The 24,481-nt window shown below is 44.3% G+C and overlaps 1 protein-coding gene across 3 annotated transcripts in view; it reads left to right on the forward strand.

The window, feature by feature from the left end:
- Positions 1–24,481, forward strand: part of DDC (dopa decarboxylase) — a 98,844-nt gene that overhangs the window by 43,467 nt on the left and 30,896 nt on the right. For all 3 annotated transcript variants that reach the window (XM_052638679.1, XM_052638681.1, XM_052638680.1), the window contains exons 7-9: positions 7,519–7,585; positions 12,678–12,772; positions 17,583–17,650. In XM_052638679.1, the coding sequence (XP_052494639.1) occupies positions 7,519–7,585; positions 12,678–12,772; positions 17,583–17,650 (230 nt within the window). The remainder of the gene's footprint in view (positions 1–7,518; positions 7,586–12,677; positions 12,773–17,582; positions 17,651–24,481) is intronic.

The following is a 24,481-nucleotide window of genomic DNA, read 5'->3' on the forward strand; positions in this document are numbered from 1 at the left end:
ATCATGTTGAATAGGCATGGTGAAAGCAAATATCCTTGGCCTTGTTTCTGTTCTTATCAGGAAAACCTCTAGTTTCTCACTGTTAACTCTGATGTCAGGTTTTTAATAGTTGTTCTTTATCAAGTTGAGGTAGAACATCTCTTAAAACATCTGCTCTATCCTATTGGCTAGAATTTTTTAAATTTTGCTGGATTTTGTCAAATATTTTTTATCTATTGATATGATTATGTGATTTTTTTCTTCTTTAGCCTTTTGACAGGATAGATTATATTAATTGATTTTCAGTGCTGAATCAGTCTTGCATACCTATAGTAAGTCCCACTTGGTTGTTATTTTGTATATATTACTGAATCCAATTTGCTTGTGTTTTGTTGAGAATTTTCACATCTATCCATAAGAGATATTTGTCTGTGGTTCTTTCTTTTAATGTCTTTGTCTGATTTTGGAACTTGGGTGAGACTGGCCTCACTGAATGAGTTAGGAAACGTTCTGTTTTCCTCCGTTTTCTGGAAGAGATTATAGAGACTTAGTTTTATTTGTCTCTTTTTTAAACTGCAATATAGCTGGTTTACAATATTTTGTTAGTTTCAGGGATACAGCATGCGGTTCAGCATTTTTACGGGTTATGCACCATTGACATTTATTATCATATAATGCTATATTTCCTTGCACTGTACGGTGCACCCTTAACCTGTCCCGATACTTGCTTATCTGGTTTATCCATAGTAGTTTGTACCTCTTAATCCCCCGCCCTTACCATTTCTCCCCTTGCTTCCTTCTCCCCCCTAGTAATCACGAATTTGTTTTCCATATCTAGTTTAATTCCTTTCTTAAACATTGGGTAGATTTTACGAGTGAACCCACCTGGGCTGGTTGCTGCCTGTCTTGGGGGCTATTAATTTATTGATTTTATTTTTTGATAGATACAGGTCATCTTAGTCTGTTCAGGTTGCTACACTAAGCTACCACAGACCAGATGCCTTATGAACAATAAAACTTTATTTCCCCCAGTCCTGGAGGTGGGAAGTCTGAGATCAGGGTGCCAGTGTGGGTGCTACTCAGGGTCCTCTCCTGGGTGCAGACAGCTGACTTCTTGCGTGTCCTCATATGGAGGAAGGGGCTCAGGAGCTTTGTGGGGGCCCTTTTATAGAAGCACTAATCCTATTCTCAAGGGCCTCATCCTCACGATCCCCCAAAGGCCCTGCCTCTTGATACCAACCACTTGGATTTCAGTGGTTTTGCACAGACCTGTTGAGAGCATCGATTTTTCTTTATGTGAGTTTTTGTAAAACTATGTCTTTCAAAGAATTGATCCATTTCATTCAGGTTTTCAAATTTGTGGGCATAGAGTTATTCATAATATTATTTAAATATTATCCTTTTACCACCCAGGGAATCAGTAGTGATGGTCCTTTTATTTCTAATACTAGAAATTTGTGTCCTCTCTTTTTTCTTAGTTAACCTAGTTAGATGTTTATCAATTTTATCGATCTTTTCAAAGTACCAGCATTTGGGTTTGTTGATTCTCACTATTGATTTCCTGTTTCTAATTTCATTGATGTCTACTCTAATTTTTATTATTTATTTTCTTTTAGACCCTTTGGATTTAATTTGCTCTTTGTTTTCTAGTTTCCTAAGGTGGAAGCTTACCTTCTGGATTGAAAATTTTCTTTCTTTTCTAGTGTATGTATTCTTTTAATGCTATAGAATTCCCCCTAAACATTATTTTCACTGCATTCCACACATTTTGGTAAGTTGTATTTTCATTTTCATTGAGTTAAAAATATTTTGAAAATTTCCCTTGAGAAAATTTCCCTTTGCCCTATATGTTAATTAAAATCTTTACTAGGTTGTCAAGCCATAAAAATGATATGTCTCTCTGTTTTTTTAAATCTTCTTTAATTTCTTTCATCATATAAGCCTATACTTGCTTTGCTAGATTTATACTTACATAATTCTTTTTGGAACAGTTATAAACAGCATTGTATGTTTAATCTAAGTGTCCGTGTGTTTATTATAGCTTACAGAAACACAGTTAATTTTTTTATGTTGACCTTGTATCCTGTAATGCTGCTGAACTCACTTGTTAGTTCTAGGAGGGTTTTTAAAAAATGAATTTTATGGATTTTTCTGTCTAGATAACCATGTCATATGCAAACAGGTACTACTGTATTTCTTCCCTTCTGACCTGTTTGCCTTTTATTTATTTTTCATGCCTTTTTGCACTGGATAGAATTTCAAGTACTCTTTGTTTGGCAGTGATGAAGGTAGGCATTCTTGTCTGGTTTCCAGCGTTAAAGTGAAATGAGTGTAGTTTTTCACCATTAAGTGTGATGTTATCTTTAGGCTTTGCAGATGTTCATTATCAAATTGAGAAAGTTTTCTCCATTTCTGAAGTTCTGAGAATTTTTATCATGAATTAGTGTTGAATTTTGTCAAATTATTTTTCTATACTGATTGATGTGGTTGAGTGGTTTTATTAAGTCTATTAACAAGGTGGATTACAGTGGATTTCAAATATTAAACCAGCCTTGCATGCCTGGAGTAAATCTCACTTTTTCATAATGTAATTCCTATTGCTAGATTCTAATTACTAACATTTAAGGACTTTTGCTTCTATATGAAAGAGTAATATTGTTTGTAGTTTTCCCTTTTTATAGTCTTATTTTGATGTTAGGGTAATACTGACTTCATAAAAAGATTGAGAAGCAGTTCCTTCCTCTTCTATTTTCTGGAAGAGATTGTGTAAAGTTAATGCTAATTCTACTTTAAACGGACTTCCCCGGTGGCTCAGATGGTAAAGCATCTGCTTGCAATGCAGGAGACCCGGGATCAATTCCTGGGTTGGGAAGATCCCCTGGAGAAGGAAATGGCAATCCAGTCCAGCACTCTTGCCTGGAAAATCCCATGGACGGAGGAGCCTGATAGGCTACAGTCCATGGGGTCGCAAAGAGTCGGACACGACTGAGCAACTTCACTTTACTACTTGAAACATCTCGTTTTCAATTTAGCACTGTTCTATACACGGGAAGAAGCAAGAGTCTGGGCTCATGGAAATCACTCCTTTGATGCACACCTTGACCATCCAGAGTCAGCATCTGGCTTTTCTCCACCCTGAATCCACTCAGGGTGCACAGTCTGGGGCAGCTACAGTGGCCGATGGCTTGCTGGCGGCAACCTTGTTTGCTTACTGATGTGGCAGGCAGCATTCTTGTTTATATCCTCATAATCTGGTGGCAGAAATTCAGAGGCAGCACGGTGTTCCATTTTGGCTGCTACCCTATGTCTTTGTGTTGAAAAAGACTTTGAAATAAGCATCATCTATGTGCTCTTCAGGGTGGCCAAGACCTCTGTTGGGGCATTTTATATGCACCATTTAAGAGGCATCTATACCTACACCAATTACATTTCACTCCCAGGGACGAGGGACCCTGGTGGGCTGCCGTCTATGGGGTTGCACAGAGTCGGACAGGACTGAAGTGACTTAGCAGTAGCAATCCTCATGGTGGGCTCTCAAGCAAAAGGTGACAAGTTCACAGTCTTCGGAGCAAGGGCCAGATACTCACACTCATTGCACTTCAAAGCCTATCATGATGGAATAAGTAACAATTCCATGCTAATTCACTAAGTCACTCACTTGTTTGACAAATAAACGCCCATGACATACTGGGCCTGTGGGACTGAGATCAAGGAGGGCCCTCAAGCATCCTGCTGGCTGGAGTGGAGATATTAAGGTAACAGTCTGCACCAGGGTGCAGTGTAATCTGCATTAGAGGTGCAGTGATTTGGAGCAGAGGGTTTCATCAGAGCTCTTAGTTCAACCTGTATGAAACGCCTGCTTCCTTAGAGCCCTCCCTAGGCCAGCCCCGGGGATCCATGGGTAGGCGTGGTCGCTTTCCTCTTGCAATGCCACTGGTGGCAGATAGACATGCCCATGGATCTTTGTGCCATTTGGTGAGGACTGTGCCATTTGGTGTGGACAGTGCTTCCCTGGTGGCTCAGATGGTATGGAATCTGACTGCAAGGCAGGAGACCCCTGGTTTGATCCTTGGTTCAGGAAGATCCCATGAAGAAAGAAATGGTGACCCACTCCAGTATTCTTGCCTGGAGAACTGCATGGACAGAGGAGCCTGGAGGTTTATAGTCCATGGGGTCGCAAAGAGCTGGACACGACTGAAGCAACTAACACACACACATGCACATGGACAGGGGTAGAGGGTATGATGAGCTCAGCAGGGGGGTGTCAGTGAAGTCTTTGCTGAGAGTTAACATACAAGCCCCCCGTCCTGGAGGACATGCATCACGAGCCTATCTTGTGGACAAAAACAGTACTGCAGCGGCACAGAGATGGGGAGGATCACTGGATGTGTGAGGAGGTGCAGCTAGCCGTTGTCTTAAAGTGAAAGTGAAGTTGCTGAGTCATGTCCGACTCTTTGCAATCCCACGGACTATAACCCTCCAGGCTCTGTAGCCTACCAGGCTCCTCAGTCCATGGAATTTTCCAGGCATGGAGTGGGTTGCCATTTCCTTCTCTGCTATCTTAAAGGGGCAGCCAAGGGCCCATGAAGCTGGAAGGAGAGGCTGCCTAGACCAGGCAGGAGTGTTGCTTGAGCTTTGACATGTTTGCTGGTTCCCGTTGAAATGAATGCCTGGTGGTTATCATCCTTCACATGGTGTGACTCTGTCCGATCGTGAGATGCAGACCCTGATGCCTGGGTGTCTCAGGGAGCTTGCTGACCCTGGAAGTCTAGCCAGTGCTGGAGATCTGAAGGGCATGTGAGGCTTTCCTAAGCAAGCTAGCCCCCTGGAGCCCACGAGCCCTGCCCACCTTCTTCATGGTTCACAAAGGGGCTATAGCCCCTTCAAAGTGTGACCTGCTGTGGAAAGTAGGGGGCACATTGGGCAGATCTGAACTGGGAGCCCTCCAGGAACTCACCGGTTTCTTCCTCTTGGTGGTTTGCTTTCCTGACCTGATAAGATCAGGCCCAAGGCAGAGGGCAGAGCCTAGCGGGCAGTGGGGAGACTGGCAGAGGAGGGCGGGGGGCAGCGTGGGGTAGCAGGACAGCCCCAGGCTCTCAGAGGTGAGACGCCTAGCCCGTCTCCCCCTTTGCAAATGTGATTAGGTCTCTGCAGAGCAGCTGAAATCAGGTTAGGATCTCTGAGCCGAGCCGAGTAATCAGAGCCCGGAGCAGAGCAGGTGCTGGGGTTAAAGCGGCTTCTGAGAATGAGGACAGGCTGACTCACAGCCCTCAAAACACGGAACCATGGAACACATGGGCCCTGCCGTCACCAGCGCAGCCTGGCACATCCTCCTGGGACCCTGGGTCCCATGATGCCCACATGCTGTGCAGGGAGCTGCCCAGGGCTGGGCTTGGTTGGAAGGGCCTCAGGCATGGCCAGTGTGCGGGGTTCTTTAACTGGCAGAACCAGAGTTAAGCATCCCTGGGCTCTCTTTTTGGTCTGGTCCTGCCTGTTTGTCCTCAGACCCCATGCTGAGTGTCTCACTTAAGCTAACAGTAAAGTAGGGGGTCCCAAAGACATCCAAATCAGGAGGGTCTTGACGAGTGAATATAATGTCTGCAAAGCTGAGACATGTTCTCAGCTGAGGCCACTCCCAGGACTGGGCAGTGTTTTCTTGATTTTACAAAATGTTCCACGGCAGAATGAAAATATCAATACTAACATAAAAAATCTCAGAATAAAAGATGTACTATTAACCAAATCTCATCATAAGAGACAAACAGTACTAATATTTGGTGAAATTATTCTAGACTCGCTGCCATATACACATTAATAGAAAATAATTTTAACAAGAGGATATTCAGGTTGCATTTTAAAAACAGATGGTATGGCATTTATTTCCATTAGGATTTAACTGAGGAAAATGAGATGAAATGAAAGGAATTCCTGGATGTCAGAAGTGTCATTCCTGAGAGACTCTTAAAGTTCTTAAAGAAAATAATTTGCAAGCGATATTAAAATAGTTCAATCACCCTGTGGGTTTTTTTTTTTAAAGCTATGCAAGCTTTATGACATAGACAAAGCATATTATGGGTCTCATTCTACCTACCAAACCAGGACCCTTAGACAAAGCGTTTTAATATTCAGTTATATTTTTGGAAGGAATTGCAAACACCAGAGGAAAATGGCTCACTGACTCAGATTCCCACTCAGTGACTCATCTGGCCAGGATTGAGCAGGCTTGGAGAATGGCTGGTGCTTGGACTGGGGTGGGGAGGGATGTGGCGTGGGCACAGAGGTGGGAGGGGAGGGGCTGAGAAGCCACGGGAAAGGTCAAAGCTGCAGGGTCTCCACTCACAGACCTTAGGCTCTGGGCATATCCTGGCCCAGTGCATTTGTGTTGTAAACGAGAAAAACACCCACCAGGCATCCACCTGATGCAGAGCTGGGCCTCCAATCTGGCCTCTTTGTCCCACATGCTTGGCTTCAGCGTCTGTGTATCCATCTTGCCTTTTTATTTTCTGCGCTGCTGGTAACTGGATGTCTCAGGAAGCTTGCTGACCCTGGAGGTCTAGCCAGCTCCTAGGGACCTGAAAGGAAAGTGACCCTTTCCTAAGCAAACCAGCACTCTCAGAGCCCACACACCTTGCCACATCCCCTACGGGGCTCTCACACTCCAGGCTGCTATTCTCCTGCCCTGATCCCCCAGAGCCAGGGACCAGACAACCAGAGCAGCTCTTGTGCCCACAGCCCATTGCAGTAATCTGAAATAACTCACGCTTGTCAGTATTAAGCCTGCCTTGCCTGTTCCTTTCTGCTGGAACCTGGAGTTCGTGCCCACCCTCTCCTCTCTCTCCATCACTTCCTCTACCTCCTGATCAACACTGGTGCTTCCCTGTGTGGCCCTGCATGGCATGGCATCCCCTCTCCCTGTGGGTATCACAAGCTATCTCTTCAGTGGCCATAGCCTCCCACACTGTTGGCCTTCCCTGACCTGAATAACAGCATCACTCTCTCCAGCTCATGTGACTATGTCAGCTGGGCCATCCCAGGGCAGAGCCCCAATTTCAGTTTTCAGATTAAACACAGGTGGTCGTAGGTGGAATGCAACCAGGGAGGCCTCCAGCCCGGTTCTCAAGTTTACTATCTTTGTTTTTCTGATCCTTCCATCTCTATTCTCGGGGCACAGATAATTGCTGGAGGCTCCATAAAGGCTACACAGATTGCATGAAATGTCAGTCTTGTCACATTGAAAGAGAAATATCATTATTTAGACAGCACTCACCACCATAGATCAATTAGGCTCTTTGGTTTTGAAAACATCAGATGCTTTTTGATCGTTTGGAGGGTGTTTGCATGCAGCGAATGTTTCAGCACCCAATCTGTGCCAGCAAAGTGTGAGTTCCTAGCAACACAAACAAATAAGATGCAGACCCTGGTCTCAAGAGCTTCGGGGGTTGCCAGGGCTGGGCCTGGGGGTGTGGCTGTGTGTGTGGAGGTTACAGCAGGGACTGTGATGTAGGACTGAACAAAGCACATTTGCTTCTTACCCTCCAGGTGGTGGCTACACTGGGGACCACGTCCTGCTGCTCCTTTGACAACCTCTTAGAAGTGGGGCCCATTTGTAAGTATCTGATTACATTTTATTTGGAAAAAATTTTCCTGATGTCCAAAGACTTTAGTGAGCTGTCTCTTTGGGCTCTCCTAATAATATAACATTAACTTAATATTATATTATACCATTATATAATAATATATTATAATAATATATAACTGACTCATTGGAAAAGACCCTGATGCTGGGAAAGATTGAAGGCAGGAGGAGAAGGGGATGACAGAGGAGGAGATGGTTGGATGGCATCACCGACCTGATGGACATGAGTTTGAGCAAGTTCCGGGAGTTGGTGATGGAGTTGCAAAGAGTTGGACATGACTGAGCAACTGGACTGACTGATAATATATAAATGTAACATATAGTAATACATCATATGATAATATTAACATCATGAAACTTATTGTGGGATAGTCTGCCAAACTCTTCTCATGTTTGTAGTGGCACAAATCGCCTTAAGCTTGAACTCCAAACACTCAGAATTTGGGCTAATTGGACAACAGTTAACCTTAGCTGTACCAACACTGTTGGTAAGTAAAATACCACGGTGATATCGGATTGCAAAGGCTGTGTTGTCCCATTGAAGAGAACCAACCTTGCAGATTCTCAGAGGGTTGTGTGTGGGATGGCAGGAGAATTTCTTGTCCTTGGAGTAAGTCTTCCAGCATCTTTTTTTTTTTTTTTTTCTGCCTTCTTGGAATTCCTGAATATAGGTGAGCAAATAAAGCAATTAAGCAAATCAATTAAAAAAACAAAACAAAACAAAACTAGATTCCTCACAAGAAGAAAGTGAGCTTTGTGTGTTTACTGGGAGCCTCCCTGGAGGAAGGCATGGCCACCCACTCAAGTATTCTTGCCCGGAGAATCCTGTGGACAGAGGAGCCTGGCAGGCTACAGTCCATGGGGTCACAAAGAATCGAACGCGACTGAGTGGCTAACAGTTCACTTAACTTCCCTCTTCTCTCAGTGGAGCATTGATGTTTTCTTAGACAGAATTCTGAGAATTCAGATGTGAGCCGGGAATTAAGTGGCTTGGACTGTTGCTGGAAGGCCTCTCCTCAGGCAAGGGCCCAGCTTATGAGCATCCTCTCTGTCCTCGGGGCAGGAGAACCAGCTCCCTAGCTGCAGGCAGAGCCGCTGCCTAGGGCTGGGGGAGGCAGGTAGCAGGAGCCCCCTGGAGGGCCTAGATGTTTCTGGGCCACGCTGTGGTTTGTGCTAGGCATTCAGCCGGCTGCTGGGCCTGGCTCACTCCAGGGGTTTCTCAGCTTTCCTCACCTGGGTCCACCTGTGGACCATACTCAGGGGATGCAGGGGTGGACCATCGCCCCCTACCATGAGTGATGGCTGGGTGGCGTGCGTCGAGCCGGCCGCAGTCACAGCAGCTGTGCTTCAGCCCAGCTGCCCTTGTGGCTTCAGTTCTGAGCTCTGTCCCTACCTGCAAAGTGCAGTCAGAAGTACCTGTCATTGTGACCTGATGGGATTCTGAGTGAGTTAACACACAGAGAGGGTATGAGGCAGGAGGGTGGGGGGAGCCCTTGGGATTCAGGAGCTGTGAGGCTGTTGGCTGGCGCACCGGGTAGCCGCGGGCGTTCCTGGCCTGTGACCACGGGCTCTAGCTCCCTAGCCGTGACCGTGGCGGATGGCTGTCCCACCCACTAGCTGGAGTCAGAGGTGCAAGGCTGGGGTTGGAGGCCAGGGAGGAGGGAAAAGCTGGCTGTGGCCATAGGCGTGGCTTCACGGGATGCAAACCCTGACCCTGGGCCAAGGCGCTGGGCCACTGGATTCAGATGTCAGGCTGGGAACTGGACGTCCAGGCCCCGGCCGGCGGATGGCAGTCCATGGCTATTAGATTAGAGGGCTGAGAGCCCCACGGGGCATAGCCCACAGGACCCCGCCCCCAGCACTGGCTGCTCTCCTATCCTGGGGCTCCCATGGCCCCGGGGCTGGGGGCTGTGGGAAGAGCTGGATCACTGAGGGGCTTTTGGTGCCAAACATAAAGGCTGTTCCCGGGGGGCTGAGGGATCCAGTGAGCACCACTACCCTCCACCTACTGCCTAGGCTTATCCAGAAGGGCAATTTGGACAATTCTACTTATTATTGGCAAGCCTCTTATGAACCATGGGTGGTGTCCTCACAGTGAATGAGCACCTTTTACCTGCTTGCCCTCCTCTGAGTGTCATTTTCTTGCTTGTCACCAAATATTTAGCATTCTTCAACTTTGGACAAGACCAGGTCACCCTGGTTCTATAGTGTGATCAGAGAAAACCATTCAAATAATTCAGATTAGTTGTCTGGGCCAGTATTTGACCAAGAGGCTCATCAGAACCTGGTCTTCTCCCAACTACTGCTTTAGGAAAGATGCTTTTTTAAAAAGCAATGTTTATTATTTATGTATGTGTTTGGCTGCTCCAAGTCTTAGTTATATCACATGGGATCTTCAGTCCTCATTGAGGCATGTGGGACCTTTGGTTTCAGCATACAGACTCTTTTTACAAATTGATTATTTCTCTATGGCTGCGCTGGTTCTTCGCTGCTGTGCACGGACTTTCTCCAGTTGCTGCCGGCAGGGCCTGCTCTTCAGCTGCTGTGCACCTGCTTCTCCTGGTGGGGGCCTCTCATTGCAGAGCACATGCTCTCGGGCCCTTCGGCCTCAGGAGCTGTGGCCCATGGGCTTACTTGTTCCACAGCATGTGGGGTCTTCCTGGACCAGGGGTTGAACCCATGTTCCCTGCATTGGGAGGTGGATTCTTGACCACTGGATGGTCAGGGAAGTCCCGTGTGAACTCTCTATTTACAGCATGTGGGATCTAGTTCCCTGACCAGGGATAGGCCCCTGCATTGGGAGCACAGAGTCTTAGACATTGGATCACTCGGGAAGTCTCAGGAAAGACACTTTCTGTTTAGTTTCTTTTGAAACAACTTGCCAGTGAGACTGCTTCAGTTGGTCACCTTGGAGTGATCAGTGGAAATTCCTGGCAGATTTTATTGAGAAAAGGGTAAGAAACAGAAAGCAGAGAGTTGAAGGCAGACAGGCAGAAAGTATGAGGTGGGAAGCTGAGGCAGAGGTCCCGGGAGTGTGGAAGGGGATACAGGGCAGGCAGGATGGAATGGCTGGTGAGGATGCACTGTCTGGGGGATGAGTCCTAGCAGACATGGCCTTCCCCCGCCCCCAGAGCCAAGGGCAAAAGCCAGATCTCCTTGGGGTGAGGCTAGTTCTCTCTGAAGCCGTCTTTCTGGGGACCCCCTTCCCACCCGAGGGCCCTCTGTCTTTCCCCACCTACTGCCCGCTCCGAGATCTCCTGTACCCTCTGGAGTGACGCAGCCTTGGGGGCTGGCATCATTCCAGCCCCCTTCTTGGGGTCTGAGGTCAGATCTCCTCTCCTCATCTTCCCAGGCGAGGCCCAGCTAAGGAAAGGAGTTGTGGTTTTACTGTGTGACAAGCGTCTTTCTCACGGGGTGAGGGCTGAGGGGTCCCCAGAACTCCATCGCCCTCCTCCTGCCCTCATGGCTGTATTCCTTCCTGCCTTGTCTGCCTGAGCTGGGCACAGACCCTGGCATCTGTCAGGTTCTACCCAACTGCCTCTAACAGAAAATGCAGTTCTCTGACAGCGGCCTCTGCAGCCCCACGGAGAATCCAAACTTGCCCTGAGAGTTTGTGTCCATCCTGTACGCGTGTCTGAAGCTTCTCCCTCCCTCAGCAGAGCTGAGCTATAGCAGCGACAGATGACAGCATTGCTGCTGCGGTGCTGGCCATTGCGTCCTTTCCTGATCCCATTTCTCCTAAGGCTTCCTGCCCTTTCTGGCACACAGACACATCTGAGGGGGGCTCTGAGGGCACCTGGGGGCAGGCACTTTAGGCTGCACCCAGTGTGACTCTCTGGGTTAATTATCATTGTCCCAGGACACAGTTGATCTTAATCCAACTTTCGTTGGATTGGATTTCGAGGGCTTTCGTTCCTTCCATCCTGAAGTTCAAACTGAATCTCTGCTTTGAAATGTGTCTTCCATCTTTTATCAGCAGAATTCAGAACTGGTCCTCACTCCTCATAGCATTGTGTGTGATGAACCAGCATCACGCAGGCAAAAGTGAACTGAGTCTATTCACCTGTGTGGATGCATTGGCAGGTCCCGACCGGCCCCTGCAAGGGGGCCCTGATTCAGGTCCCCCGGGGCAGCATCTGCCCCCATAAGGGAAGGAGCCCAACCCTTGATCTAGACCCACCTCCTCTCCTGCTTGCATATTTCACAGCCGTGGGAAGCACCCAGCACGGAGGCTGGGAATAATCGCAGTGATCGTGTCGTTCCTCGCTGAGTCTGTCTAGTGTCGTGATAGATACAGTATGAGTGTCACCTGGTTTATCCCTTGGGGTCTGAGTGCTGTTTTATCTCCATTTGCCAAGAGCAGAGTGAGCCTGTGGCATGGCAGTAAGGCCACATGGCAGGGGGCACCTGGGGAAGGGATTTGAACGCAGATGCACCCGAATCGAGGAGCACGTTCAGACAGGACTCTCCCAGCTCAACGCTAGAAGGTTCCTGTCCTGTGAGGCCCTTCTGGCGTGGCTGGAACACAAAATTCACACTCATGAAAGGAGCTGAGAAGATTCAGGAAGCATAAAATAGGTGCTTGGACTTCCTGCGGAGATGGAGGGGGGCAGAGAGACCAGTGGGGACTGTGGGTGGTCCCCACCTCAAGAGATGCTTGTGGGAAGGGCTTCAGAACCCAGAGATTTGGAAAGAAAGTTCGCAGTGAGTGAGGCTGGGAGAGCGGATCAGAGTGCATACCTGGAGTGGATGTGGAGAGTGGCATGTGAGTGGGGTATGCTGGTTTCATGGAGCTCTGCTGGGCCTGAGGGTCAACTCGGAAAGTCCAGGTGCTCCCTTCGCCTCCATGCACGTGCTGCGTACTGGTCCGCGTGCCCAGTGCTGTTGGGCCAGCAACAATGAAGAGCTGCTGCCTCAGCATCACCGCCTGTCAGGGATGCAGACATCAGACCAACAAACGCTATTGACAGACGATGTTCAAAAGGTGCTGGGATGGGACGGGTGCTTGACTCCGGTGCGGGGACATCCCTCCAAGAACTCACAGGTCATTTCTGGGCTTCAGGTCATGAGGAGGGCTTGTGGCTGCACGTGGATGCCGCCTACGCAGGCAGTGCCTTCATCTGCCCTGAGTTCCGGCATCTTCTGAATGGCGTGGAGGTGAGTGTGCTCTTCAACGAGATCACTTTTATTTATTTACTTATTAAAGTTTTTATTGGAGGGTAGTTGCTTTACACTGATGTGTTAGTTTCTGCTGTATAGCAAAGTGAATCAGTTATACATACGCAGTTCTCTGAGACGAGCTCAATGGGCAGGAAATCAACAAGACCATTTTTTAAAGGTATATATACTGTGATCAGTGATTAGTCCTTATAAGGTTGTGATACTTTTATTTTTCGCTACTGTGGTTCATTTCAGCAAGTGATTTCCATACCCATTTCTGTGATGATTAGAAGTTACACCTCCCTGTGACAGGGGGTGAGAACCTTCCTGGTTCCAAAAACTGTCTTCTCAAAGAAGACACACCTGATGTTTATACTGTTTCTTAGTCTGCAGATCCAGGGCAGAGTTGTCATGATAGGATAGATTTTTAGTTCATAAGATGATGGGGAAATATTTAGGAAGAAAATAAAATCTTAATGCATTTCAGATCAATGGGTAGTTTTTAAAAACCAGCCCACCATTCTATTCAATCTAAGTCAATGTCACAGTCATGTTCTGATCATGCGACTGAGCATGATGTTCACCTTCATAGAGAAGGAACGAGCAGCCATCAGTGCATTTAAATGTCCTGTGCATGCTCAGAATTTGGAATATATGGCCTGTAATGCCTCCTAAAACATCTGATTCTTTTGAGAAACTGTGATCAAAATGGTTGACTTCTCCAGGGTGCAGACTTAACACACAGAGATGATCTTAGAGACAGATCCTAATAAATTATTCCAGAGCCAAGCAGGTTTTCACTGTCAGCAGCTCACAGGGCAGGAGGTTCCTTCTTGCTGGGGACTCAGATGTACATGCAGCGAAGGGCCCAGAGCAGCAGGCTTTGTCAGTAATGACTTCATGCTCAGAGACAGGGCTTTCTTGAGACCATGGCCTCATGTGGTGCAGGAATCAAGGGTGTTGTCTTGGGACTGAACAGCTGGTTTGCATCCTAGCTTTGCACCAAGACCAGCCTTGTTCCCTTGGGCAGGCTAGTAACCTCTCCACACCTCACAGAATGGATTTCATAATCCAGCCCCCTTTGAGGGGTTATTATAAAAATCAGAAGCGTTAATCATATTTAAAGGGCTGAGAAGCAGCACCCACACACAGCAAGCTGTACACACAGTACATGTTCTTCTCATTTCCCACTACAACCTGGATAGACTGTCCCTCCAAGCCTCTCTCTGATCTGTTGTCTGCTGCCAATCAATTTTCTAATGACTGATTTGAATTCTCATAACACCATAATACTAGAAAAGTAGGTATCAGTGGTATATAATACAAAATTCTCATCTTTGAAATGAGTAATCCTTTTGTCACTAATGAATGAAGATGCATTCTGGTTTATGCCTCCATCACATCCATCCATCCATTCACTCATTCATTCAGTAATTACTTATTGATCTCTGAATGTGTGCAAGGGTGAAGATCAATCCTCGGGGGTACAGGGAGGCCTCTGGAAATCTTGGGAAGGGATGAAAGTACATGAGAAGTTCTGGTAACAGGGTGCTCACACTGACTCCTGTAGTTTATGGCTGATAGTTAGTTAGGTGGGTGTTTGGTGCTGAGAGATGAAGAAGAAATCTCTCCAATATGTAAATATGTTTTGTTGTGGTCCTATGTGTGATGGTACATACCACTGGGAATGTCTCCCTCCCCTGGGACCTTAAGAGACCAAGGGTAAAGCATCCATCAGGACGCATGTGCCCCTCCCAAGGCCTGGTCTTTTCTGAGGGTCTAGAGTAGAATTTCATGATCTGTTCCCACTACACTCTTCGCTATGAACCAACAACTCAAGGTTTCACTTTCATGAGGTGGTGTCTAATTGTCAGACCACCGCAGTGGTGGGGCAGCACTCCACCCATCTCTCTGCAGTGAGTTCCTATCAGTATCAGATAGGGTTTCATACCCAGCTTGGAGGGCCGGCTGCTCAGCTGGCCGATAAGGGACTGTAATATCCTGTCTACCCAGCCCAGCCCTGCTGATAAGCGCCTTCCTCTCCATCAGCAGGAAGAAACATCCCTGTGGGTAATGAAAGACAGAGAGGTTTAAAGAGATCAGCCCCCAGGAGGAAACTAATGAAATTCCTAGCAAACAAAGCCCTTCTTTCACCTTTTGTTTCTCATTATCAACAAATGAAACTCGTTGTCATTTCCTGCCTCTTTCTCAACTTTGCTTTTTATTGGAACCTGGAGGGAAATGAATCTGCACCCCTAGAGTGGGTGGAGGGGTGAGGTGGCCATCAGCAGATCCAGTGTCTGCCCTCCGGCCCCTCCTGGCCCTTTGCGTTCTCCTGCCTCCTCCTGCTCCTCCCTTGTCAGGATGGAGGGGAGGTGTCCCAAAGCCTCAGAGAGAATTTGAAGCTTCCCCCGGGGAGATTCCTCCCAACTAGGGTCTCAGCAAGACCACTGTCATCATCCGCTTCAATTATAGATGCAGCACATGGCCTCAGGTGGACTCAGGTCCTGTTACTCAGCCAGAGGACAAGCCAGGGGCACGTGCTCTGACAAGTCAGTGAAAACACAGACTGCCCTAGTCAGTCTTGCTGGTTGAAATCTCTTATTTGTCCTACTTGAAAATAGGTTGACACTTGAACTTGACGAGTGATCCTAGAGCCAGTTGTTGGCAATTGTTACCACTGGTGTCCAGTGACCCTCTCACTGTTTTGAGTATAATGAATGTGGATGGTGTCTTTGGAACGAAGAAGAAAATATTTAGAGAAACAAGAACAGTTGTTGCTCTATTACATCCATATTGGTAAAAGAACCATCCAATTTAATGAAAAATGGGCTGATCCTAATTGCTGTATATTAGTTACGATATTTTCATTTCCCATTGTTGATCATGGTATGTATACTCTGAGAACTTTGCTAGTTCATAAAGTTTGGGAACCATGCATGAAGTATTTTCTAAGCTGAATCAGTCCAATTTTCTGCCACAGCACCTGTGAATTAAAATTCCAATTGTCAAATAGTCTAGTAGTTTGAAATGTGGATACATTTTATGTGACTTCAGACTATGCGAAATTGAAAGTACACAGCATAAAATATGAATAACATCTCATTTTATGTGGAAAAGTAGAACTATGACTTTCCTCAAAAATGAACTGGGATTCACCAGTGTCAAAGCAGGAGAGCCCACTGAACTATAAAGTGTGTTTGTGTTGCTTCTTGGGGGTGGGCATCCTCATGGATGATAGAAATGTCCCATGACCTTTCATATGCTTTGAAATTCTGCATGTTTTATGTTATCCAAGGTCTTTGAAATGCATCCCTTGATCCAAATATGATAGCCCTACACCAAATTAGGATTAACCCATTTAAATTTGCATATATTTTTAGGAAAGCCTTAGATATTCTCTAATTCCAATCCCTTACATAAATTTCCATAGAAAAATGCTGCTGCCACATCAGTAAATAAAGGGTGTTGCAGCCATCCAGACTTCACCTCACAGCCGCCCCTGAAAGTGAGCCTTGTGGGGACTCAGGATAGGAATGCCCAGCACACTGGCCCCAGGTAGCTGAGATGCCCATCAAGGTAATGATTTCATTGAGCCCAGACTCATGCAACTTCCCACACAAACAAAAGCTCTAAATTCCTTAACTTGACATGTTTGGTTTCCTTGGCCTGTGTGATAAGTCACTTTCGTCATGTCTGACTCTTTGCGACCCTATAGACTGTACCCTGCCAGGCTCCTCTGTCCATGGGGTTCTCCAGGCAAGAATACCGGAGTGGGCTGCCATGCCCTCCTCCAGGGGACCTTCCTGACCCAGGGATTGAACCCTTGCCCCCTGCATCTCCTGTGTTACAGGCAGATTCTTTACCACTGAACCACCAGGGAAGCCCTTGGTTTCCTTTGACTGGCAGTACTGGTTTGATGTTCCAACTACCTGACCTCTGGGGCAAAAACCCCTGTATAGCTTGGCCTCCCCTTTCCCTCTTCAGGGCCGTCCCTTGGAGTGACCTGAGATTGCTGTCTTCTGGGCTTGGAGTCCTGGGAAAGTCTGTCAAATAAAGCATAACTCTCAGCTTTTAGCTTGTGCTTTTTTTACAGCCAACAACCTGATACCTTTTATGCCCGGTGGGCCATAGTCTCGCTCTGGTTCTGTGGGTGTGCCCTGCAGGGTGCCCCCAAGGCACAGCCCTACCAGCTCAGCGAGCCCCTCCTCTCGCCCTCTATGAGCAGAGCCTGGTTTAGGGCTGCCTGTGACGTCATTTTATAAGCCCCGCCCAATGACTGCTCTCTCCAGTTCTCTGGACGTAACCAGAGCTGCATCACATGGCTCCCCGACCTGTATGGCCCTACAACCACAGAGCAGTTACAGGGTTTGCACCAGACGGTTTCTGCATCACCCTCAGGACCCGCGCTGAGGCGTTCACGGCTGTTATCTCATGACTTTTCCACAAAGCAGGACTCCCACCCAGGCACATGGAGAAGCAGTTGTGCCCAGATGCCAACCCAGATGCTCTGGCTCCAAAGCTCTTTTCCTCCCTTTGTGCCTCAGCCCAGAATCAGATATATTAGCTTGATGTTTCATGAGATAGGATTTGAAATGGATGAAATGAGGCTCAGGTAGCTGGGATAGCTGCCCAAGTGCCCATGAGCCCCAGACCCCACAGTTTCACCTGATTTCCATTCTGTCTGACAGATCAGACTATTTTTATTTGAGAATACAAACTGTTAATTACTCTGCATGAGGTCTTAGTTTTAGCTAAGCATTAATAATTGAAGTGTTTTCTTTTTGTTGTTCTTATTTCTTGGCAGTTTGCAGATTCATTTAACTTTAATCCCCACAAATGGCTCTTGGTGAATTTTGACTGCTCTGCCATGTGGTAAGTTTCCCTGTTCACTAGATGTCAATTACGCTGCAATTATGCTGCTTCTTAGACAAGTTTATATGAAAGAAACCTGGCAGGTGAACTGACATTGCTGGGGAAACACACAAAACACTACCTGCCTGCATTTCTGCACAATGGGTAGTTTGCTGTCATCTGGAACATATTGGCACAAGAGAAGTTTAACAGAGAAAAATCTGATCTAATTTACCTAGTATTCACAATAACAGCAAAATAATACAAATTAACCTTAGTACTTACTTGTAATTCATTTGCTTCTATGTTTTTATTCTTAAATGTTTAATAAATCTAAGTCTAAATGCTTAAAAGCATTTGCTAAGCAAAAAGAAGAGTAATTCTATTTTCTAAGAAGTTCCCTGGAAATTCTTAATAGCTGTACCATCAGCACATTGGTTATATTTAGAGCAAGAAAAAAGAATTCAGAAATTAAAGGGGATGACATTTCACTGCACTGATGATGTTTAAAGAAATAACGAAAAAAAAAAAAAAGAAATAATGAAGACCAGAGTAGAATGTGATCACTAGAAAATGTTGCTTCTTGTATATTAGAGTAAGAAGTTGGTTAATGAATCCTTAGATCTAGGAGTCTCTCATGAATTTTGTGTAAAATTGTTTATTGCGTAATTAAGGGAATGGATTTCCTCCTTAAAAAGCTGAGGAAAGCAACTGAAGTCAGTTCTCCAAGTTCACCTTAACTTATCTATCTAAAGATAAGCTGCACTCAGTGCTTCGTTGTTATTGTTTAGTCACTAAATCATGTCTAACTCTTTGTGAGCCCATGGACTGTAGCCCACCAGGCTCCTCTGTTCATGGGATTTCTAAGGCAAGAATATTGGAGTGCGTTGCCTTTTCCTTCTCTGCAGAATCTTCCCAGTCTGGGAATTGAACCTGCCTCTCCTGCATTGGCAGGCAAGTTCTTTACCACTGTTTTAGGTCCTTTTTGGTCAGTCTTAGCCACAAATTCTGATACATGATTTTAAAACCCATTTGTATTTGGGTTAAAGTTTGTCAGAAATACTAATAAGAACTTAGAAAAGCTATAGCTTTTATGAATGTTAGTATTCTTGTGGTTGTGTTTGCCTATTTTACCTAAAGGAAAATGCTTTGAGGATAGTTTTGTGTAGTGTGTCAAAACTCCCTTTGCTCTAACTTTAAATTGGGTTGAGATGGAATTCTTTTCTGCTGGGGTATTTGATCAGGTGCAGACAATGTCTGAGGGCTTCACTGGTGGCTCAGACAGTAAAGAATCTGCCTGCAATGCAGCAGACCTGGGTCAATCCCTGGGTCAGGAAGATCCCCTGGAGAAGAGAATGGCTACCAACTCCAGTATTTTTTTAATTAATTAATTTATTTTAATTGGAGGCTAATTACTTTACACTATTATAATGTTTTGCCATACATTGACATGAGTCAGCCATCGGTGTATATGTATTCTCCATCCTGAACCCCCCTACCACCTCCCTCCCCATCCCATCCCTCAGGGTCATCCCAGTGCACCAGCCCTGAGCACCGTGTCTTATGTATCGAATCTGGACTGGTGATCTATTTCATATTTGGTAATATAAATGTTTCAATGCTATTCTCTCAAATCATCCCACCCTCGCCTTCTCCCACAGAGTCCAAAAGTCTGTTCTTTACATCTCTGTCTCTTTTACTGTCTCATGTATAGGGTCATCGTTATCATCTTTCTAAATTCCATATATATGCATTAATATACTGTATTGGTGTTTTTCTTTCTGACTTACTTCACTCTATATAATAGGCTCCAGTTTCATCCACCTCATTAGAACTGATGCAAATGCTTTCTTTTTAATAGCTGAGTAATACTCCATTGTGTATATGTACCACAGCTTTCTTATTCATTCATCTGCTGATGGACATCTAGGTTGCTTCCATGTCCTGGCTATTGTTAACAGCACTGCAGTGAACATTGGGGTACACGTGTCTCTTTCAATTCTGGTTTCCTCGGTGTGTATGCCCAGCAGTGGGATTGCTGGGTCATATGGCAGTTCTATTTCCAATTTTTTAAGGAATCTCCACATTGTTCTCCATAGTGGCTGTACTAGTTTGCATTCCCACTAACAGTGTAACAGGGTTCCCTTTTCTCCACATCCTCTCAGCATTTATTGCTTGTAGACTTTTGCATAGCAGCCATCCTGACCAGCATGAGATGGTACCTATTTGTGGTTTTGATTTGCATTTCTCTGATAATGAGTGGTGTTGAGCATCTTTTCATGTGTTTGTTAGCCATCTGTATGTCTTCTTTGGAGAAGTGTCTGCTCAGTTCTTTGGCCCATTTTTTGATTGTGTTGCTTATTTTTCTGGAATTTAGCTACAGGAGCTGCCTGTATATTTTTGAGATTAATTTTTTGTCAGTTGTTTCATTTGCTATTATTTTCTCCCATTCTGAAGGCTGTCTTTTTACCTTGATTACAGTTTCCTTGTTGTACAGAAGCTTTTAATTTTAATTAGGTCCTATTTGTTTATTTTTGCTTTTATTTCCATTATTCTGGGAGGATCACAGAGGATCCTGCTGTGATTTATGTCAGAGAGTGTTTTGCTTATGTTTTCCTCTAGGAGTTTTATAGTTTCTGATCTTATGTTTAGATCTTTAATCCATTTTGAGTTTATTTTTGTTATGAGCAACCTAGATAGCATATTCAAAAGCAGAGACATTACTTTGCTGACTAAGGTCCGTCTAGTCAACTATGGTTTTTCCAGTGGTCATGTATGGATGTGAGAGTTGGACTGTGAAGAAGGCAGAGAGCCAAAGAGTTGATGCCTTTGAATTGTGGTGTTGGAGAAGACTCTTGAGAGTCCCTTGGACTGCAAGGAGATCCAACCAGTCCATTCTGAAGGAGATCAGCCCTGGGTGTTCTTTGGAAGGAATGATGCTAAAGCTGAAACTCCAGTACTTTGGCCACCTCATGCCAAGAGTTGACTCATTGGAAAAGACTTTGATGCTGGGAGGGATTGGGGACAGGAGAAGAAGGGGACGACCGAGGATGAGATGGCTGGATGGCATCATGGACTCGATGGACATGAGTCTGAGTGACCTCTAGGAGTTGGTGATGGACAGGGAGGCCTGGCGTGCCTGTCCATGGGGTCGCAAAGAGTCAGACATGACTGAGCGACTGAACTGAACTGAACTGGTGGTGTTAAAAAGTGTTCTAGCTTCATTCTTTTACAAGTGGTTGACCAGTTTTCCCAGCACCACTTGTTAAAAAGATTGTCTTTTCTCCATTGTATATTCTTGCCTCCTTTGTCAAAGATAAGGTGTCCATAGGTGCATGGATTTATCTCTGGGCTTTCTATTTTGTTCCATTGATCTGTATTTCTATCTTTGTGCCAGTACCATACTGTCTTGATGACTATAGCTTTGTAGTATATTCTGAAGTCCAGCAGGTTGATTCCTCCAGTTCCATTCTTCTTTCTCAAGATTGCTTTGGCTATTTGGGTTTTTTTTTTGTATTTCCATATAAACTGTGAAATTATTTGTTCTAATTCTCTGAAAAATACCATTGACAGTTTGATAGGGATTGCATTGAATCTATAGATTGCTTTGGGTAGTATACTCATTTTCACTATACTGATTCTTCTTATCCATGAACATGGTGTATTTCTACATTTGTGTCATCTTTGATTTCTTTCATCAGTGTTTTATAGTTTTCTATATATAGGTCTTTTGTCTCTTTAGGTAGATTTATTCCTAAGTATTTTATTATTTTCATTGCAATGGTAAATTGAATTGTTTCCTTAATTTCTCTTTCTGTTTTCTCATTGTTAGTGTATAGGAATGCAAGGGATTTCTGTGCATTAATTTTATAAACTTTACTATATTCATTGATTAGCTCTAGTAATTTTCTGGTGGTATCTTTAGGGTTTTCTGTGTAGAGGATCATGCCATCTGCAAACAGTGAGAGTTTTACTTCTTCTTTTCCAATCTGGATTCCTTTTATTTCTTTTTCTTCTCTGATTGCTGTGGCTAAAACTTCCAAAACTATGTTGAATAGTAGTCATGAGAGTGGGCAAGCTTGTCCTGTTCTGGACATTAGGGGAAATGCTTTCAGTTTTTCACCATTGAAGATAATGTTTGCTGTGGGTTTATCAGAGATGGCTTTTATTATGTTGAGGTATGTTCCTTCTATACCTGCTTTCTGAAGGTTTTTTTTTTAAATCATAAATGGATGTTGAATTTTGTCAAAGGCTTTCTCTGCATGTATTGAGATAATCATATGATATTTATCATTCAAGTTGTTAATGCAGTGTATCACATTGATTTATTTGCAAATATTGAAGAATCCTTGCACCCCTAGGATAAAGCCCACTTGGCCATGATGTATGATCTTTTTAATATGTTGTTGGATTCTGTTGGCTAGAATTTTGTTGAGGACTTTTGCACCTATGTTCATCAGTGATAATGGCCTATAGTTTTCTTTATTTGTGGCATCTTTGTCTGGTTTTGGTTATTTGGGTGATGATGGCTTCATAGAATGAGTTTGACAGTTTACTTTCCTCTGCAATTTTCTGGAAGAGTTTGAGTAGGATAGGTGTTAGCTCTTCTCTAAATTTTTGGTAGAATTCATCTGTGAAGCCATCTGGTCCTGGGTATTTGCTGGAAGATTTTTTATTACAGTTTTGATTTCTGTGCTTGTGATGGATCTGTTAAGATTTTCTATTTCTTCCTGGTTCAGTTTTGGAAGGTTATACTTTTCTAAGAATTCATCCATTTCTTCCAAGTTGTCCATTTCATTGGCATACAGTTGCTGATAGTAGTCTCTTAAGATCCTTTGTATTTCTGTGTTGTCTGTTGTTTTTTCTCCATCTTCATTTCTAATTATGTTGATTTGATTCTTCTCCTTTTTTCTTGATGAGTCTGGCTAATGGTTTGTCTATTTCATTCATCTTCTCAAAGAACCAGCTTTTAGTTTTGCTGTTTTTTGCTAGTCTCCTTTGTTTCTCTTGCACTTATTTCTGCCCTAATTTTTATGATTTCTTTCCTTCTACTAACCCTGGGGTTTTTCTTTTTCTAGTTGCTTTAGGTGTAAAGTTAGGTTATTTATTTGATTTTTCTCCTGTTTCTTGAGGTAGGCTTGTATTGCTATGAACCTTCCCCTTAGCACTGCTTTTACTGAACACCATAGGTTTTGGGTTGCTGTGTTTTCATCTTCATTCGTTTCTATGCATATTTTGATTTCTTCTGTGATTTGTTGGTTATTCAGAAGTGTGTTATTTAGCCTCCATATGTCTGTATTTTTATTAGTTTCTTTTTTCTTGTATTTGACATTTAATCTTACTTCATTGTTATCAGAAAAGATGCTTGAGATGATTTCAATGTTTTTGAATTTACCAAGGCTAGATTTATGTCCCAGGATGTGATCTATCCTGGAGAAGGTTCCGTGTGCACTTGATAAAAAGGTGAAATTTATTGTTTTGGGGTGAAATGTCCTATAGATATCAATTAGGCAATGGCACCCCACTCCAGTACTCTTGCCTGGAAAATCCCATGGACGGAGGAGCCTGGTAGGCTGTAGTCCATGGAGTCACTAAGAGTTGGGCATGACTGAGTGACTTCACTTTCTCTTTTCACTTGCATGCATTGGAGAAGGAAATGGCAACCCACTCCAGTGTTCTTTTTTTTTTTTTTTTTTTTAATTTTTACTTTATTTTACTTTACAATACTGTATTGGTTTTGCCATACCTTGACATGAATCCACCCACTCCACTGTTCTTGCCTGGAGAATTCCAGAGACAGTGGGCCCCCGTCTATGGGGTCGCACAGAGTCGGACACGACTGAAGTGACTTAGCAGCAGCAGCAGCAGCCCATTGTATCATTTAAAGTTTGTATTTCCTTGCTAATTTTCTGTTTAATTGATCTATCCATAGGTGTGAGTAGGGTGTTAAAGTCTCCCACTATTATTGTGTTACTGTTAACTTCCCCTTTCATACTTGTTAGAATTTGCCTTACATAATGCGGTGCTCCTATGTTGGGTGCGTATATATTTATAATTGTTATATCTTCTTCTTGGATTGATCCTTTGATCATTATGTAGTGTCCTTCTTTGTCTCTTTTCACGGCCTTTATTTCAAAGTCTATTTTATCTGATATGAGTATTGCTACTCCTGCTTTCTTTTGGTCTCCATTTGCATGAAATATCTTTTTCCAGCCCTTCACTTTCCATCTGTATGTGTCCCTAGATTTGAGGTGGATCTCTTGTAAGCAGCATATATAGTGGTCTTGTTTTTGTATCCATTCAGCCAGTCTTTGTCTTTTGGTTAGGGCATTCAACCCATTTACATTTAAGCTAATTATTGATAAGTATGATCTTGTTGCCATTTACTTGGTTGTTTTGGGTTCGAGTTTATAAACTTTTTCTGTGTTTCCTGTAGAGAGAAGATCCTTTAGTGTTTTTTAAGAGCTGGTTTGGTGGTGCTGAATTCTCTCAGTTTTTATTTGTCTGTAAATCTTACCACCCTTATGGCAGAAAGTGAAGAGGAACTAAAAAGCCTCTTGATGAAACTGAAAGAGGAGAGTGAAAAAGTTGGCTTAAAGCTCAACATTCAGAAAACGAAGATCATGGCATCTGGTCCCATCACTTCATGGGAAATAGATGGGGAAACAGTGGAAACAGTGTCAGACTTTATTTTTTTGGGCTCCAAAATCACTGCAGATGGTGATTTCAGCCATAAAATTAAAAGACACTTACTCCTTGGAAGAAAAGTTATGACCAACCTCGATAGCATATTCAAAAGCAGAGACATTACTTTGCCAGCAAAGGTCTGTCTAGTCAAAGCTATGGTTTTTA

The sequence above is a fragment of the Budorcas taxicolor genome, chromosome 4 (genome assembly GCF_023091745.1).
Source record: "Budorcas taxicolor isolate Tak-1 chromosome 4, Takin1.1, whole genome shotgun sequence".
NCBI lineage: Eukaryota > Metazoa > Chordata > Mammalia > Artiodactyla > Bovidae > Budorcas > Budorcas taxicolor.